The following is a 17,037-nucleotide window of genomic DNA, read 5'->3' as shown; positions in this document are numbered from 1 at the left end:
GTGAGCTTAATAATAAATTATTCTCGAATATTAATTTTTTTACACTTTCAAAACTAACACCGACTTTGGCCCAAAATTTTGCTATATTATTATAATGAATGAGTCGTTTCCGACCCTATAAATCATATATATTCTTGATCAGCATAAACAACCTAATCGACCCTCAAAAATTAAATTTTTTCATCGTTCTCGGTTTCTCAAAGTTAGTTTCATTTATTGTTTAAAATCGATTTATTCACTTTCATCTATATTTGGTAAACAGTTTCAAGGCTCGGGGTTCAAACATAAACCAACAGTTTATTAACAGTATATTTATGAAAAATATACATTTCACAATTTTTAAATAAAAACAATACTATGGTAAGTCCCTAAGGCTACTATATTTTTAGCTGATGATTCAGATCATAGACAAGGTAAGTAGTAGGTACTCTAGTCTCGAGGGCGACAGACACGTTTAAAGCACATTGCAGGTTTTCTGTACATTGATCATAGATCCCGATGGACACTTAAATACTTCAGTTGCACTCCCGCCTTGGGCGACGAGCCAACCCAATCTGAAATAGGTTCAATTATTAAATAAAATGCTAATTAAATGTATCAAAAGCTTACATATTATCAAACTCGGGAGCATTGGTATCAATGCCCAGGTAATTCGATTCGGCACACAGCTCCTGAGCCGAGACTAAAAAGAAGATTTGAGTCGGCGTTAGATTGAGGCCAGGTAGTCTTGCCATTCCCTTGATGGGTCCGGTTAGGGAGAGCATTGAGTGGTATGATATCTGCATTCCTCCCGAGTGTATCAGTATATCCATGCGGCTATAGTTCGAGAATATATTCACAGAATGGGGAACACAGCGCATTGCCTTCTCGTCAAACGATTTGGTAATCGAACGCAAAATCTCCTTTGCAATGGATACCCCAACAGAGGCATAATGTAAATATGGAGGTAACACAGCATTGAAATACGGTATGAGGATGACAGATAGTGGGACAACTGCAAATGATGACAAAAGAGTTATAAAGTTTAAATGTAATTTATATGAGTATATACAGACCGATAGAATGGCTAAGAGTATCGTAAAATATGGTCGACACGATGGGGTAGGCCCAGCTGTAAAAACATAGAATTTAAACGGAAGGAACTATGAGTTAGAGTTAAGATCATACGCATCATGAGAACCTCCTCCATGCAGGTTAATATCCGTTGGCAACAGCTTGTTCTTCTTGTATATCTCCAGGATGTTTTGAAACCAGCACTCGGCGGTTATATCCAAAGTTTGAAGGGTTCTCAATAAGTCTGTGGTATTTGAGAAACCATCCCATGTCTGCGACTGGATTTTTAAAGCCGATAGTTTCACCAAGGCAGCTCCCTTCAAGGAGGGGGCTCGCTTTAGGTGTGCTTTCAACGATTTAAATATGATCTCCGCCTGTAATAGGTTTTCAATAATTTAATGCCGCACTCCTTCAAGTGTTTGCTGTAAAGCATACCCTCTTCGTTATATCCTTCAAGTCATCGGATGAGTGCTGAGCAATATACAAGGCCGATGACAGTTCGGGCAAGGCCCACATCGTAGATCGCGTGCAAACCTCGGGGCTGGGGTAATCTCTGGGCAATATTTCTAGAGCGCTCAGCAATAGCAACGAGTTATGTGCCACTCGGGTTGGATACTTGGTAAGAAAATATTCTAAGGCCTTCAGATAATCACTATTTCTGACAACGATGGGTCCACTCCAATTCGATGGTATCAACAGGGTCCAATTTAGCTGGAAATAACAAAGTAAAGCATGTTTAAAAAGAACTCTATAAGTATATATTCAATTTTGTATGCTCACAACTGGGTACAAGTCTTGTAGGCTGGATACATTATATAAAACAGTGCTGTCCCAGAAGCCTCGGCGTGAGTGCTCCACTTGGAGCTGATAAATATATCTCTTATTAGGTAAATAAATTAATATATTAAACTATTTTTAACTAACCTTGTTTAGGTCCTTAATAAATTCAAAAATGGTGTCCTTCTCGGACACTCGTTGAGCATATGACACAAAATATGGTAGAAAATTGTCGATTAAATCGGCCAATAGTTTCGGTAGTCCTTGTCGAATACGACTTGGTGGTGCTTTTGGGCTCATCCAACGTATTTTGCGCTACGGGTATATTTTATATTCATTAAATATTAAATGCTATAAATATTTCAGCAACTATGTACCTCGAGTATAGTTGACGATGTACTGGGTCCACTAATTATAAGTAGAATGTGCGGTCTCCTTCCATAGCTTAGATCGTAATATAAGTCCACCAAGGGACTTGGACCGAGATCATAAATTTTAGCTATCAAAGGAGCTATGCTGGAGGGTCCCACTGAGCCAACAGGTATATATCCGCCCAAAGTATCGAATATGTGGTGCATAATAGTAGAGTTAGTTGTCTGCTGCAGGCAGCTTTCGAACAAATTGTGCAATATATTAAAACTGCCGTTCATTATTTTGTTTTGAAAAAGATCTGAAAATAAGGATATTGAAAGATCTTCTTAAGATGAGGAAAAACTTATGAATCTTACACAGCATTTGTGAGTCAACACTTTTCTGCGAGTTTCCCATTTCGATGAGGTTCGTTATGTTTTTATTTCGGGTATTGCGCCAACAGCTAAACTTCTTGAACTCGGTGCACGGATCCTTGTTCCAATTGAGTCTGGCCTGGATGCTGGAGGCCACTGCTTCGCAAATGGGATCCGTGCATTCGGGCGGTGCTGAGACGGCGGGAGAGCACCGATCCCCCTCCATATAGCAATCTCGGGGCAGGGGAGACGGTGCAGTGCTTATCAAAAATAATATAGGTGATGCTACCAGCAATGTGGTCACCAGTAAGGTGGCCGATGTGATGGCCATTTTGTGCACCGCCGCAGAGGTACGCAGCCATATACATGGGGCGCAGCATATCCATCCTATAATACTATTCTGTAATTTAAATAAATTAAAATTTTTTTAGATTTTCATCCCTATATCCAAGATATTTAACAATATTTAAGCCATACAGGAAGTGTGAGTAATTAATCTTAATGAGGTTCGATTAACACACATAATTTGTTGTTGTAATCTCGAGAAGGCAATTAAAACTATAAAGTAATGTTTATACAATGACTAGTTTAGACTTGAACTACAAAATAGTCAAAAAGTACATCCCTTATTTTAGTGAACAACTGTTTCACTTTATGGAAAGGTCAAAGTTTAATCAAAATATATATTCCATTCTCTTTACCTTATTATATCGCGTATTGAAATTTTCAATGTTCGAACTGTCAATCATTTCAATCTCATCGGATTTGCCCATTTGCTTGGACCCCACGGGCGTCTTAAAGGACAATTGCTTCTGGAGCAGGGACGCACTGCTTCCGCCGGATGGATTCGCCGTCGTAATAAGATTTCGGCCATGACCGTTGTTACCCAAGCCGGCAACGCCGTTCTTTCGGAATACATTACGTGCACTGGAATCAGCTGTCATTGTTTGGATTTGTTTCTGAAAATGGAATTTTCTCCTCGGGCTGCCTTCATATGAAATCTCTTCAAACAGCTAGTATCTGTATCTGAGCAGCGTTAGTGGGGGGCTTCCTAATAGGTGTTGTTGCTACAAGAAAGCATACATATGTATATCGAAAATATATATTTTATTTATTTAGTGGAGAATTAATCAATATCATTTGTTTGCTTACCGCACATTTGTCTCCAGAGATCCTACAAGCAGCCCCTTCGTTCGTCCTTTAATTCGAATTGACAGATTTATATGCGGGTCAGGCCAACAGGAAATTGTTTATTTTTTATTTTAGTAATTACTTTTTTTCTATTATTTGTGCTATTGTATTTTGTCTAAGCAGAAGTGAGTTTTTCTGCCAAAAAAGGAAATGATGACCACTGGCAACACCACTCGCAATAATTCTCTCGAAAGCTTCAGTCAGAAAGCTGTTCCTGAAAGAGCTTTTCCCATACCCATTTAGCCATATGTATTACACGTTGGCCATATATAAATATTTTGGCCTAAAGTACACCCAGGAGGGGCGGGGAGAGGAGGTTCTTCCAGTTCTTTGAGCTCTTTACGGTATATTTTGGTGAGGCTTTCAACGGCTTTTGGCCAAGTAGAAAAGGAAAACTTACACATTGTCAAGGACCAATTCCACATGTCACCATAATTCAATAATAATAATAATAATAATAATAATCAAATTCTTTGAGTTTGAATAAAGAACTATTAAAATAGGATTTTCTCTTAAACAAGTCAAGTTTGAACTTTTTTAAAAGCAAGCAACAACAGCATTTCAACAAACTAAAGTTTCAAAATCTCATAACTAAGCCAAAAATGTCTTAAATTTGAATTCGGAAAGCATTTATATGTTAAATTTTATTAGGTTCATAAATCTGCATAGTCAATTTAAAATTTAAAAAATATTTCCCAATTTTTATAAATTGTAACGATCTAACCCCTTACAAAATTTTGAAAAAAAAATTGTTTTCTGCCGGAGATGGCTAGATCAACTCGGCTGTTGATGCTGATAAAAAATATATATGATTTATAGGGTCGGAAATGGTTCCTTCACGGAATTACAAGCTTCTGACTGAAATTATGATACCCTGCAAGGCTGCAAAATATAGGATTCACCTTTGAAAGACCTACAAAAAAACCTCCCAAAAAAATATTTAAAACACTTTAAGCTGGTGTTGTTAATTTGTGCAGTTCTCGTTTATTTTCGAAGTTTCGGTTTCATATATCTTTGGCGTAGAAAGTATTATATTTGTTAAAGCTATGAGTTGTGTTGCAGGCAGAAAAAGTTGACTTTTCTTTTTAATATAAAAGCTATTTCCGTTTAATTTTTATAAAGCAGTTCAAAAACTACATTTTTGTAATCGTTGTTTCCTATAACAGTTTTGTATTTTGTGATTACTCCTCTGCCTTAATGCGAAAATTTGAATACAAAAATAATTTGACTTACTACCAAGTATGACTGGACACTGGACACAAGCTTCGAAGAATTAGCTAAACAGATTTTTTAGCCTCGTTTTTTGTGCTCTAGGTTCTCTTATAGGAATATCTTATCCTTTTCGCAGTTCCTGAAGTATCCATCGTACTTGCTCAGCTCCCTTGCCGTCCCCGAGGTGGTCACCATGGCGGGGAGGGCTCTTAAAAACCCATGCAGGCCGGACGGAATCGGGGGCGTTGGTGGCACTGACAGTCCACATCGATTGTACAGGAAGGGCATGATTCCGGTTACATTGGTGTGAAGAGTCAGCACTGCCTCCAAGTCCGACTCTTGTGCGTGCATCAGGAACTGATTATAGGCACTGGATGGAATCATCCCGAAGTGATCGAACGAATCCACATACGCCTCGGTGTCCCGCTTGTAGTTTTCCAGAAAGTCGCCCAAAAGCTTGGCTACCATAGCCGATCGTGCCTTGCTGGCCACCTTGAGGCTCTGCATATTCCGGAATACAACTGGCGGCTTCACGGCTCCTCCGAATTTGTTCAAAAACTTTAGGATAATTTTCTCGTGATTATCTTTAGGATCTTCGGTCAGGCGGCGTAGCACCGACTCCAGATACAAGCTGAAAGTCTGCCTCGCCTGGAACTGCGTCAGTTCGGATCCACTGGAAATCTTCTTCAGCATCACCTTTCGCAACCTCCGCCCCTCCTCCTCGCACTTGGCCACCGTCGCCTTCTTGACAAAGGGAATCTCTGAATCAGTCTCCAGGGCCCTCTCGTACTGGCCAATGCGGTTCTCCTCCGAGTTATCGTCTCTGCTATGCCGGCCTGCATCCTGGCAGTACAGATTTAGATGCAGCATTTGGTTATAGTTGTGTTGCAAGACCGGCGTTTGGAATGTCTGACTTTGCACCGTCGGCGTGGATATAGGAATGCCAGAGCTGGAGTCCAGGAAGTTACCATAACGTTGCATGGAGTCGTCAGTGGGGAAAATGCGTACGAATCCGCCGCGGCGGGAATACTGTTGGCGTGTATGGCGTAAAATGCGCTGCTCTTCGCCTGTAAGTTGAGACTGAACATTGGCAGCGGCTGCTGCTCCTCCCTTCTTCTTCGATTTCTTCGACTTCTGCGCGAGAGCGACTCCGGGATAATTGGTGGGCTGCCTTTGGCAGCTGGAACTGCGCTGGAATCGGGACCATTTTTGGTCGTAGTGAGATCTCATTTCTGGACTATAGGCTGGAATGCCCACGCATGTGAGGAGATCGGCCATTAGGCATGACTTTACCTTCGTGTCCAACGGACTATCCACGCCCATTGATGGTGAAAGGTTGATTTCCAGAAGCCAAGGCTTCAGGGAGTTGTCTATTAATATATCAAAGCCGTACAGCTCGAAACAGTTGTTGCCGTTGGGCACGAACATCCGGCAGGCGGAAATTACGGATTGGGCGCAAGCCAGCACGGCTTTAATAATCAAATCCTCTATATTCAGCATCAATTGACGCGTATCACAACTCTGGAGTTTCAGGTGCCTCAAAAGGGCCGACAGCGTCCACTTGTGACCCACGTCCTCATCCTGGGCATCAGAGCTCCTTATATAATCCGAATGGTACTTGTTGATGCTATAGTTGCAGAGATGCATGCATGGATTCCACAGGTTATCAGCATGCCGGTCATATTTGACTGTGGCCAGCCTGACGATACCCTCCTCGTAAAGGTAAATAATTAGGGGATCAAAAGAGGTCACTAGCACGTAAACGCGTAAATCACACTTGTGGCCGTCGATGCACAACGGGTCCACAATATACTTGGAGACTAGCACCTGTTCGTCTTGCGGAATTTGGTCGGGCTGCAAGGAATGAATACGTTAATATTATATACATCAAGAAATTAAGAAATCTAGTAACCACAATTACCGTATTAACTATAAATATACCCCTTCCTCTGCTGGATGCTGCTGGCTTTACTATCCACGGTCCGCGATGCTTGTTGTGGGCCACACACAGGTCCCGGGACTCTATGGGAAGGACAAAGGACTGAGGCACAATATCAAAGTGTTTCATCCCACGGAGATGTTGCATCCGCTCAATGTTCTTGTAGAGCCTGTCCTTCCGCGTTAGCTCGTAGGATCTGCAAATATTTGGAAGCACATTAGTATATAGTTAAGAGTAAGAGGTATTTACGGGTATTTACCTGGGGAAATGATTAACCCTCTGATACGGCGCCAGGTTTCTCACAATATCCAATTTCATGTGGACACCAGTCCATAGAAGATTAAAATTATTTTCGCCTTGCGATTCGGTAAGGCCATGTACATTGAACAGCTTTCTCAGCAACTTGGTTTCCGTTTGATGGAATTTGTACGTAATATTAAGCTTAAAGGCCGGCATATTAATGCCACATTCAACCTCATCCTCGCTGGTCGCCTCCGGATCTTCCTCGCTTGCTTCAGCCGTATTCGCATTGGATTGGGTAGGTCCGAGGGAATCGTATCCACTCTCCTTAGACATTTCATCTTCAGCTAAATTTATATTAATGGAATTCTGGCTAGTCTTAAGTACACGCGATTTATTTTCAATACTGCGCGAAGGCTCGGGTTCACCTTCGCTGGAAATGGACGTATCACTCGAGGAATATCGGTTAAGCATCTTCTTAAAGGGGCTACAAAACTTTAATTTATCCGAGTTATCACAATTTTGTGCTTTTTTTAATAAATAAAGATTTTTCTGCGTGGAGCCGCCGCTTAGAGCTTCGCTGCTACCGGCTGAAGCAGACGTTTCAGCTCTTTGGCATACAACGTCATCCTCCCTGTCTTTGGACTCGAGCAGCGCCTGAGCGGAGGACTTCTCGGATAGGGTCTTGCGGGTCTTCGGATTGAGTATATTCGTTCTAAAAACCAGAACTGCTTCGCGGGAGCCCAGCTTTCCACTAGTAATCCAATCATCTTGCTTTAGATAATCTAAATTGGCTCTATAACACCATATACACCGAAACAAATGAAGTATTATTGTCGAATCCAATAGCAAGTTAAGACATGAGAAACATTTATTTTGTGCCACAAGTAAAACATTAAATAAAACTTTTTATTTATTTAAATATTATTATTATGCATTTAACGCTTGAAGGTACAGAATAGGTGTTTCGGTTAAAAAATACTCAACTTACGAAGAACTTGTGAGTGGTTCACACAAGGAAGAAGGCATAACGACTTCTGAAATTGTGAAATAAATATTGTAAATATAAATAAGTATTGGTAGATCAGGCTTTATTTTCTAAATCTAATACGGTTAGTGCACATTAATCAGTGGTGTAGGCGTACGGTTTTCTAAGGGGAGGAATGAATTTAAAGTAATGGTGCTCAGTAATAAATTCAACATTTCATAACTGCATTTGAGCTGTGCCGAAGGTCCTTAAGAACACTCCCACTATATGAGTAGATCCCAGGCAGAGAAATACGGAAGTTACACGAAAATGCATTACATATTTTTTGGAACCACGCCAATATCCCTGATGCATTGGAATTAAGAATTAGAATTAAATGGAAAGTGCTATAAATATGGTGCCCTTGTGAGAAATGTTTGAAGAGGTCACTACATCGATTCATCTTTCCTTCACCAACTATAATTATGTAAACAAAGATTTAATTAAATTCGAATTTATGATATGGTGTACTTGGTAAAATCTGCACCTTATCAACATTTGAATCCACCAAGAAATTTAATTCATTAGGGTCGGTTTTCACACTCACTGTTAAAGTCCCTGATAGCAAACTGACAGGAAAAGATAAATACCGGGTTTGTAATTTATCCCAACTCTTCAGTTGCTATTTTATCGAGCCGTAAAAGATTTTACTCTATAAGAAACTGCATTTTTGGTACTTTAAATGTGCTCAAAAATTTAACAGTAAGTGTAGAAACCGTCGTCGTTTATCAGTTTATTAAGGATCTGGACGCGAATGAATAACTTAAAAAAAGAAATACATTCGATTTGATTCGTACCTTTTTCTACAACATAATACACCTCATCTCTGGAGGTTCCGCTGGGTTTGAAGTAAGATGCAAGAAGATTTATCTATAATAAATACAATATTTAGGAGCGAAATAAGTTGGGTTTTTATTCTTAGCGCTCGTAGCAACTAAGACATCTATGAACTAATTGGCGACGAGTCGGGGAGATCTGAGTACCTTGGAGCATCCCCAAAATTGTTGGCTGTTTTCATCGGTATTCTGTGAAGACATTTATTGAATCCATAATATCCTTTATAGTACAATTGAATGGTTTACAATTCATTCCAACCATTGGAGTTTTAGATAATAGCTGCAGTTCAGGTTTCGGCTCCATCTTTAAAGCATCGTAATTGTGTGTTACAATCCTCCTTTAAATTGATGTATTATCCATGTGCTGTTTTGCTTCAGTTCAGACTTAAAAACTATAGAGCCTTTTTCCGCCAGCACATACATACATATTCTACCAGCCTCATTTTTTGTAGATTCTACTAGCAAAAGTAGAATTTAATCTTTGTTTTAAAAAATGATTAAGGTTGTATGTTGTGCCACTGGAATAAGAACTTCTTTTTAAAAATACATTTGAACTTAAATTAAACTTTACGTTTACTTTCTATGATTTATAATTAAAAAGGAAGCTTGTTTTAGAAGGGGAAATTAAAGCAAGGTAATTTTATTTTTGCCTCTGGAGCAATTGATTATAGACTTTCTATTTTAAAAATAAAGAAGTGTTACTTGGACAATCGCACATAACTACTACTTTAAAAACGCCTGTAGATTTGGTAAAAACTAATTAATTATTATATCTATCAGCTTCCATAGTATCAATTTGTTTAAGTATGTCTAATTTCGTTGTTTTCGAGACAATAAGAAAACAATTCCTTACACTGAAAAAATTATAAAACACATTTTATATTACAAAACAAAAAAAAATAATAGAATATTGTAAAATAAGGAATATATGAATATTATGATCTATGATGTGGGCATATATGTCTTGTATGTTTCAAATTATGAATTTTATTTACATTACATTGTTAAAATGTTGTACAAATTTTCAATGTATGTTGATTATTTTTAAATGGCGGGATACATCATTATAAAATAATAAGGGTAGGTGTTAATTCATAATTGATATTTAAGCTAACATTATCATTATCATTTAGAAATTCCTGCGGCTTGTGTTGTTGTTGTTGTATGTTGGATTCAAATTAGTATTGAAGTTGAAAAGCGACGAAGTGGTAAAATCATGACGCAGAACGCTGCTGGTAGGATTCATTGTCGATGTTCCAGTGCCAAAAAGACCGCTTTGATACGATGATGATGATGACGATAATACGCCGGATCCAAACGGTCCACGATCAGCCGAAAAAGCGCTTGTGGTGTTAGCTATGATGTTAGTGTTTTGGTTGTTAAAGCGAGCCACATTTGAAGAATAGTTCTGACCAGTATACATACTGGTCGCATTGCTCGCAGTGTTTGCGTCATTTAAATTTCTATCTGAGTGTTGTGCAAACAAGCTATCATTGTTGATTGGGTTGGAAATGGTGGAACGTTCTGGGGCCACAGAAATTCCCGAGAAATTGCTGGAATAATTTCCCGAATCTCTGGGGAGATGATTGCCCGAGTTGCTAGAGAGTTGATTTCCAAAGTTGCTTGATTGGTGATTTCCCGAGGTGCTGGGTAAACGATTTCCCGAATCGCTGGGAAGACAATTTCCTGAGTTGGTGGGAAGGTGGGTTTCCGAGTTGCTTGGCTTCTGATTTCCGAAATTGTTAGGGGTATCAACCACATCGTGACGTTTCTTTTGCTCAATCATTGTATAAACTTGAAGAATTTTTTGTAATTCTTCGCGATTAATGGATGTTTTGCCCTGGGATACTAATGACGATGCCAACTTTGCTGCTAATTCAGTTTTATCCAACGGCTTTTCGACGTTTTGCTGAATTCGGTTTGAAATTGGCGGTATTTGCTTTTCAATAATAGGCAGTACGGAGGTATCTTTGGGTTTGTTATATTTATGGGCCACTTCAAGCAAAAGTTCCGTATCACTAATAGCTTTCTTTAAAGCTCGCTCCTTGGCAGGATCATAGATCTGCGAAATCAAAAGACCAGTAAATTTTTCTTTAGCCGTCTCCAAGATGGCACAATTTTCGGTTGTCAGTGTCAGGCTTTCTATTTGCTCTGGATAAAGTTTTTGGATCTGCAAGGCTTTGGCCAGCATTTCGGTAACAAAAGGCCCCAAACTGCCAAGGTAATCCTCAAGGGCAGTTAAAAGACGCAGAACATGGATAACATTCGGAGGAGCCACCGGCTCCTCATCGACTGACATTTTCTGGACGTCTTTATTAGCTACTGGATTGCTGTTGTTAATTACAGGGGCAGCCGCTGGCTCGGAAACATTGACATGATACTTCTTATTAGGCAATTCATGATTAGTCATTGGCAGGCACAACCGTTCGCGGCATTTTATTTTGATGTTCTCAATTTCCTGGTCATAGAGTTCTTCAAGGCGATTGTTAAAGAAATAAATCCATTCGTTTTGAAAGTTGTACGAACGGTGATTGATTCCGGCGAGTATAAGCTCGTCCTTGCGACGTTTCCAAAACATTTGCCACTCGGTCTGATAATTTGGATGCTGCTCCGGGTCAGCCTTGTATGTCACGAACGAGGTGTTCAGCTCACGAACCTTCATGTCGACCATGTGACGGTAGGCCTGCCATATGTCCCCATCTCGTAGTGGAGAAACCGAGTAACGGTCGAGATTCCATAGCGTATTTTTCATGGGATTCGTTGCCACTCTCTTGCCACTCCTTTGATTCGGTGATTTGGACCGGGAGCGCTTCGAGCCCCGGGACTTTTGATTATCGCCCGAGGATTGTCGAGTGTCTCGAAGGAAGTTCGCGACCATTCGCTTGTGCGTTTCATCATCTACGGTCCTCGATGAAGCACTGCTCGGTACATTCATGTTCTGGTATCCCACAGCATAATTCGGGGCTTGAGGCTGAGACTCGAACGTTGGACACATGTAGGGATTTGGGTTCTCCATGTTCATAACACTCTGTGTGCTGATTCGAGCATTCATTATTAAATCGTCCACTTCTTGCACGTCCACGACATGCGTAAACGAAGGACCCACCTTTTCCGAAGCATGCCATCGATTAAAGGCCTTGGAGATCAGAGACTGACGATCTTTGGCGAAGAAGTGTTCATAGCACTGGAGGGGTGTCTTTCGGCCATGATGCGTCTCAATAGCCAGAGCAAGCTTGTCTAAAATGGGCATCATTATCTTGCAGACATCGCTTTCAGGCACATTGGACACATACTGCCGATACTGACGCATGGCAGTGGGATAATGCTTGTCGAAGTACTTCAGACGGTGGTTGTAGCCCAGCAAATGATTGTGCATCGATTGCTCGGTGACGGTAATCTCGCACAAACAACATAGATAGCGGATATTCAAGTCATTCAGACTCCTCACTATTTTCAAAACATACTCAACTCCAACAAGTTTCATAATTTCGTCTTGATGCGAATTGGAATCAAATGTAATGCCATGTGGTTTATTCGTTGTACCAGCATAGGACGGGGCTGATCGAGGAACAGATGGGCCGCCATAGGGCGAAGGCGTTATTACCTTTTCGGTGGGAACGGGGCGTGCAGAACCCACCGCATTCTTGTTCGGCAATTTCTGAACAGGTACAGGATATCTGCTTCCTGCCTGATTTGGAGGGTTAGGCTTCTGTTTGGGACCTGCCTGGTTAGCCATAGGATGCTTTTGACTACCTTGATTGGACATATTTTTTTTGGGAGCTGTTTGATTGTGCGTAGCTTGCTTTGCAGCTGCTTGATTGGGTGCAGCTTGCTTTGTAGCTGCTTGATTCGAAGCAGCTTGCTTCGGAGCTGTTTGAGTTGGACCAACTTGATTGGGTTTATGGTTCTTGGGACCGGCCAAGTTCTTGTTACCCTCTTCCGGCTGATCCTCATCTATAATGATGACATCGTTGTTGCTGGCATTATTTGATACGGGGCCACCGATTAGATTTGCCAGTGGAACACAGGATATTTTAGTGGCGAGTGGATTTTTCACTATGTTTGGTAAATTCTTTGAATTGGATTCTTGCCCTCCAGTTTCGCCTTGTTGTGCTCGTTGTTGACCCTGTGGGGGCTTAGTCTGATCTTGTGCGGTTTTTTGTGGGGCTTGTGCTTTCTGCTGAGGCTGTGCTCTCTGTGGCTGGGACTGTGCTTTCTGCTGTGGATTTGGTTTCCCTGCTTGGGACTGAGGTTTCACTTGAGGTTGTGCTTTTTGCCCTGGATTACTCGAACCTCCCATGTTCTTATTAGTGTTGGGTCCCTTTTTCATGCCCGGACTCTGAAGAGTCTTGTTTGCTTGGTTATTACCACCACCACCACCACCACTAGCATTTGGGGTAGCTTCCTTTTGAGCTGAATTTCCAGCTGCTGGCTTGACCGCGTTGTTAACATTTTTGTTTAATGGCTTATTAATGTTGGAAGGATTCGGATTCTTCGAAACGGAGGGAGAGTTGGTTCTGTTGTTGTTACCGGCAGCTTGCTTCGGGACACCGGGTGACTTAATTCTTATTTGCAATTGTGGAATACTGATCATTTGTGTGTTGTGTTTTTTACCACTCAGGTGGCTGAACAGGTTTTTTTCCCCCCATTGTACGACACTGCAGAAGTTGCATTGGTACTTCCTGCCTTCATCTTGTTGAAACACCATGGTTTCCCATTTTTGCGACGGACTGTTGCGAAACTCAAATCTGAGCACCTCGTTCAATGATACTGTTGTCAACAACTCAAGAAATTTCGTCCCATCTATGGGTCTATTGGGCGCAATGTTTTTGGTATCCATCTTGTGTGCTCGTGATACCTATAAACATTAATCGCTGTTCATGTGGCTCGCAGTAAACTAACACTTTTGGTTTCGATTTTGGTTATTCGTATCGACAGATACTAATGTGAGTTTTGATTTCAGATATTGAGTGGCTATAAAATTGAAGGAAAAAAAGCTTTTATATAAAATGTATACAATTAATAGCCAAAATTACTCTAAGAACTATGTTTCGTTTTGTTTTCTAGGGATCTAAAACATTAATATATATAGTATATATTTCTTAAGCTAACAGGAAACAAGAAATCAGGTGTCTAAAATGGAAGATGCAGGATATGGGCATTGCCAAAGATCACTGGAAAATTGTGAGCATTTAAAGCCCCCGAAAACTTGTGGCAGACACATAATATTTTCATTATATGTCGACGAGCAATTCTAGTTGGAATTTTTGTACATTACATGCACTAGTCCCATTGTATTCGTTTGAATACAACAATGACAGTATAGTAGTAAGGGTATCAAAAGCAATTGGATAATAGAAGCATTAGATCGGTTTTTCGAGAAGCGTGAAGCGGGAGGTAGCGTAAGCTAATTTGCCGCATATTTAGAACATTATACGGGAATCATAAAAAGAAGTAGTACTCGCTCGTTAGGAGGAATATACATTTATGTGAGAATGTGAGCATAAGCAGTATTTTGATCTGGGCATATTTTATGTATTTAGATCTTATAGAGAGATACGAGATGTGGTATGTAGATCCATGTTATTCTCCCATCTCTTTTAGTGTTTCCTAAAAAAAAGAGACAAATAAGACAATACACCAAAGTCTTGTGAATCATGACCTAAAATTTAGGTTTGTCACTAAATTATTCATAATATTCCAATTCTTTCCTGTTAGTTCACAAAAAGCACTTACAATAAATACAGCTTACATTGTTCAAAGTTAAAATTTATTAAGATAAATAAAGATTACGTCTTTAAACTATATTTCTGTTCAAAGAGCAGGCTAAATTAAAGCCTACCTGATCAGAAAATCTTCCTATTTAAGATGTTTACTTTTAAAACCATACGGTATTCACATTTTCAACATTTAAAAAAGATTATAAGATTTATTTTTATTTAAAGAATTTTATATCAATCGGACAGCAGTACATTAATTGTTACAAAGCTCAGCACTTACAATAAATCTTACTAAAACATAAGTAAAAATATGAATAAAAACACAGCATAAAAATAGTAACACTACTATACAAAAAATTAATTATAGTTAGTGCAGACATAGTGCACTGGTATAACTGTAATCATTCAAGTTAAGAAATACTGGAATATTTCTCTTTCCGAAGCAATTGAGTATGTCAAATGTTAAAAGATATATCTCTCGTAATTTATGCAAAAGCATGTTATTATTTTAAGGCGATTTACGCACAAATGCCCTTAATTTAAAGCAGGATTTGGGAAGAAACCCGTAAAAATGCTAGCCAAAGCAACATGTCTAAGGTCAAGTCGTTCGGCCTTTACTTTATTATTAGTAAAATCACATATTTACTTAATGTGGAATTAATATTTTTAAAGCGACAGACCTTAACTTGGCCGTACATTAAGAATGCTACAGAATTTTATGTCTTTACTTTTAAAAGATATGCAAGCATTCCAGAGAGGCCCCGTTTCATTTGGGGGTTTAATTCATGTTAAAATACGTTTTAAATTCGTTTTCAAAACCCTCTTGCCAAACACTAAGATTACAAAATAAAATCTTTATTCGTTTGGAGTTGAATTTTGATTTACCAACGATCACAAAAGTATTTGAAATATAATTGAAATTGCAATGTCACTAAAAACCAAACTGTCTTCACTGCGACATTGCTTTTGCAATAATTTCACCTGACCCTGCTTTTTTTTAGAATATATCTTCTTTTTTCCCACTCCTTGTACAGCTTGGAAGCCTCGTCTTTATGTGCATTATAATCGACTTTCCAATTTTAGATATCTATGCTTTTTTTCGTTTAGGATATACCATATATGGTTGAGGGTGTAAAAGTAGCAGTTAAGCCTGCATTACTTTCTGTGAAGGGGTGGCTGACAACAACCCCCGAAACTAGGATAATGAAAAGCTAACATATGCAGGTAAAAGTAAAACGAGGCCTATTGCCGATATGACCTTATTATAATGGAAAAACAGTCGATTTGTATGCGACAAAAATCCGAAAAAGGAGTGAAAACGACGTCATGAAATGACATCATAAATTTCGAATGCGGCTTTTAAGGCGTTCTTTTTTTCTCTTCAAAATTCGTTGCCGGAAGTAGTATCTGCGATTTCAACCGTAGGGAACTGAGGTCAAGGTGATTCCGCATCCAAACAGGGAAGCGTAAATAGCCCGTTTAACACCAGAGCAGAGCTCCCCGAAAAAAAACAAAAAAACGTAAACCGAAAAACTGCATGTCGCCATCAGAGCGTGGTATTGATTTTTTTGTTTATGCATGTGTCCCCCGTTCAGTGTTCATGTGAGAGAACCACTCGCAGTCACACGAGCGAGCACGCACTTAAATTAGCCTTATGAATAGCTTACTCTATATTCGGAAGTAGTACTAGCTTATTTTAGACTCACCGGCGAAACGCAAACGCGACGACCGCTTTACCAATTGCGGTTACTAGATGCTCGTGCTCGTGCACCCAATCCAATGGCCAGCCACTCCGGGATCCGCAGTGCCTCCTTCTCGTTGCCTCTCTAAACGCTGCCTCGCTGGTACTCTGCTAAGCGGCTCCGATTCCTATCACGCATATGCAAGGGCGCGAATTAGCGCCGGATTCGCTTACAAAATTACAAGAGGAATTTGCGCTAACTTGAATTTTTTACTTGCATTTAGGCCGAAGAGGACAGAGAATTTCGGTGGCAACGCATCAAAAAAACAAATGACAGATATATGTGTGTAATTATCGATAGATATACATGACAGGCATGTGTGTGAATATCGATGTATCGGTACCGATATATGTTTTTTGAAATCTTCCATCTCTAGGTGAAAAAGTCGCAATACCGAAATAATTACACTTCTAATATTTATACATGTATATTATAAAATTAATTTCTTAATTATCTGCTTATCAAAAACGTTGTCGCAAGCTTTGGCTTTGAATTTCGGTAGAACAGTCTCTATCAAAGTACTTTCATCGAATACTTTTATCAGAGTTCGCAACCTCATATCGTGTCCCAGAATT

The 17,037-nt window shown here is 39.7% G+C and overlaps 3 protein-coding genes across 3 annotated transcripts; all 3 read right to left on the bottom strand.

Annotated features, from left to right (window-relative positions):
• Window positions 1-277: 277 nt before the first annotated feature.
• On the bottom strand, window positions 278-3,963 carry Nepl16 (Neprilysin-like 16). The gene is made up of 11 exons (XM_020961435.2): window positions 3,708-3,963; window positions 3,257-3,622; window positions 2,559-2,955; window positions 2,208-2,500; window positions 1,978-2,145; window positions 1,834-1,917; window positions 1,489-1,764; window positions 1,168-1,427; window positions 1,056-1,111; window positions 610-994; window positions 278-554 (listed from the first exon to the last, which is right to left on the bottom strand). The coding sequence occupies exons 2-11, from the start codon at window positions 3,497-3,499 to the stop codon at window positions 455-457; spliced, it is 2,262 nt and encodes a 753-aa protein (XP_020817094.2). The 5' UTR covers window positions 3,500-3,622; window positions 3,708-3,963; the 3' UTR covers window positions 278-454.
• A 739-nt stretch (window positions 3,964-4,702) lies between these two features.
• TTLL5 (Tubulin tyrosine ligase-like 5) lies at window positions 4,703-16,589 on the bottom strand. The gene is made up of 5 exons (XM_020962228.2): window positions 16,427-16,589; window positions 8,129-8,174; window positions 7,157-7,933; window positions 6,880-7,093; window positions 4,703-6,812 (listed from the first exon to the last, which is right to left on the bottom strand). Exons 2-5 carry the CDS (start codon window positions 8,164-8,166, stop codon window positions 5,067-5,069), a joined length of 2,775 nt encoding a protein of 924 aa, XP_020817887.2. The 5' UTR covers window positions 8,167-8,174; window positions 16,427-16,589; the 3' UTR covers window positions 4,703-5,066.
• Window positions 9,176-16,750, bottom strand: LOC110191376 (uncharacterized). Its single transcript, XM_020962227.2, has 2 exons — window positions 16,427-16,750; window positions 9,176-13,974 (listed from the first exon to the last, which is right to left on the bottom strand). The coding sequence occupies exon 2, from the start codon at window positions 13,838-13,840 to the stop codon at window positions 10,130-10,132; it is 3,711 nt and encodes a 1,236-aa protein (XP_020817886.2). The 5' UTR covers window positions 13,841-13,974; window positions 16,427-16,750; the 3' UTR covers window positions 9,176-10,129.
• Between the last annotated feature and the right edge of the window lie 287 nt (window positions 16,751-17,037).

This window comes from Drosophila serrata, unplaced genomic scaffold (genome assembly GCF_035046125.1).
Source record: "Drosophila serrata isolate PLE 108 unplaced genomic scaffold, ASM3504612v1 contig_376, whole genome shotgun sequence".
Classification (NCBI taxonomy): domain Eukaryota; kingdom Metazoa; phylum Arthropoda; class Insecta; order Diptera; family Drosophilidae; genus Drosophila; species Drosophila serrata.
Note: the sequence above shows the minus strand (reverse complement) of the source record. Positions and strands in the feature narration are given on the sequence as shown.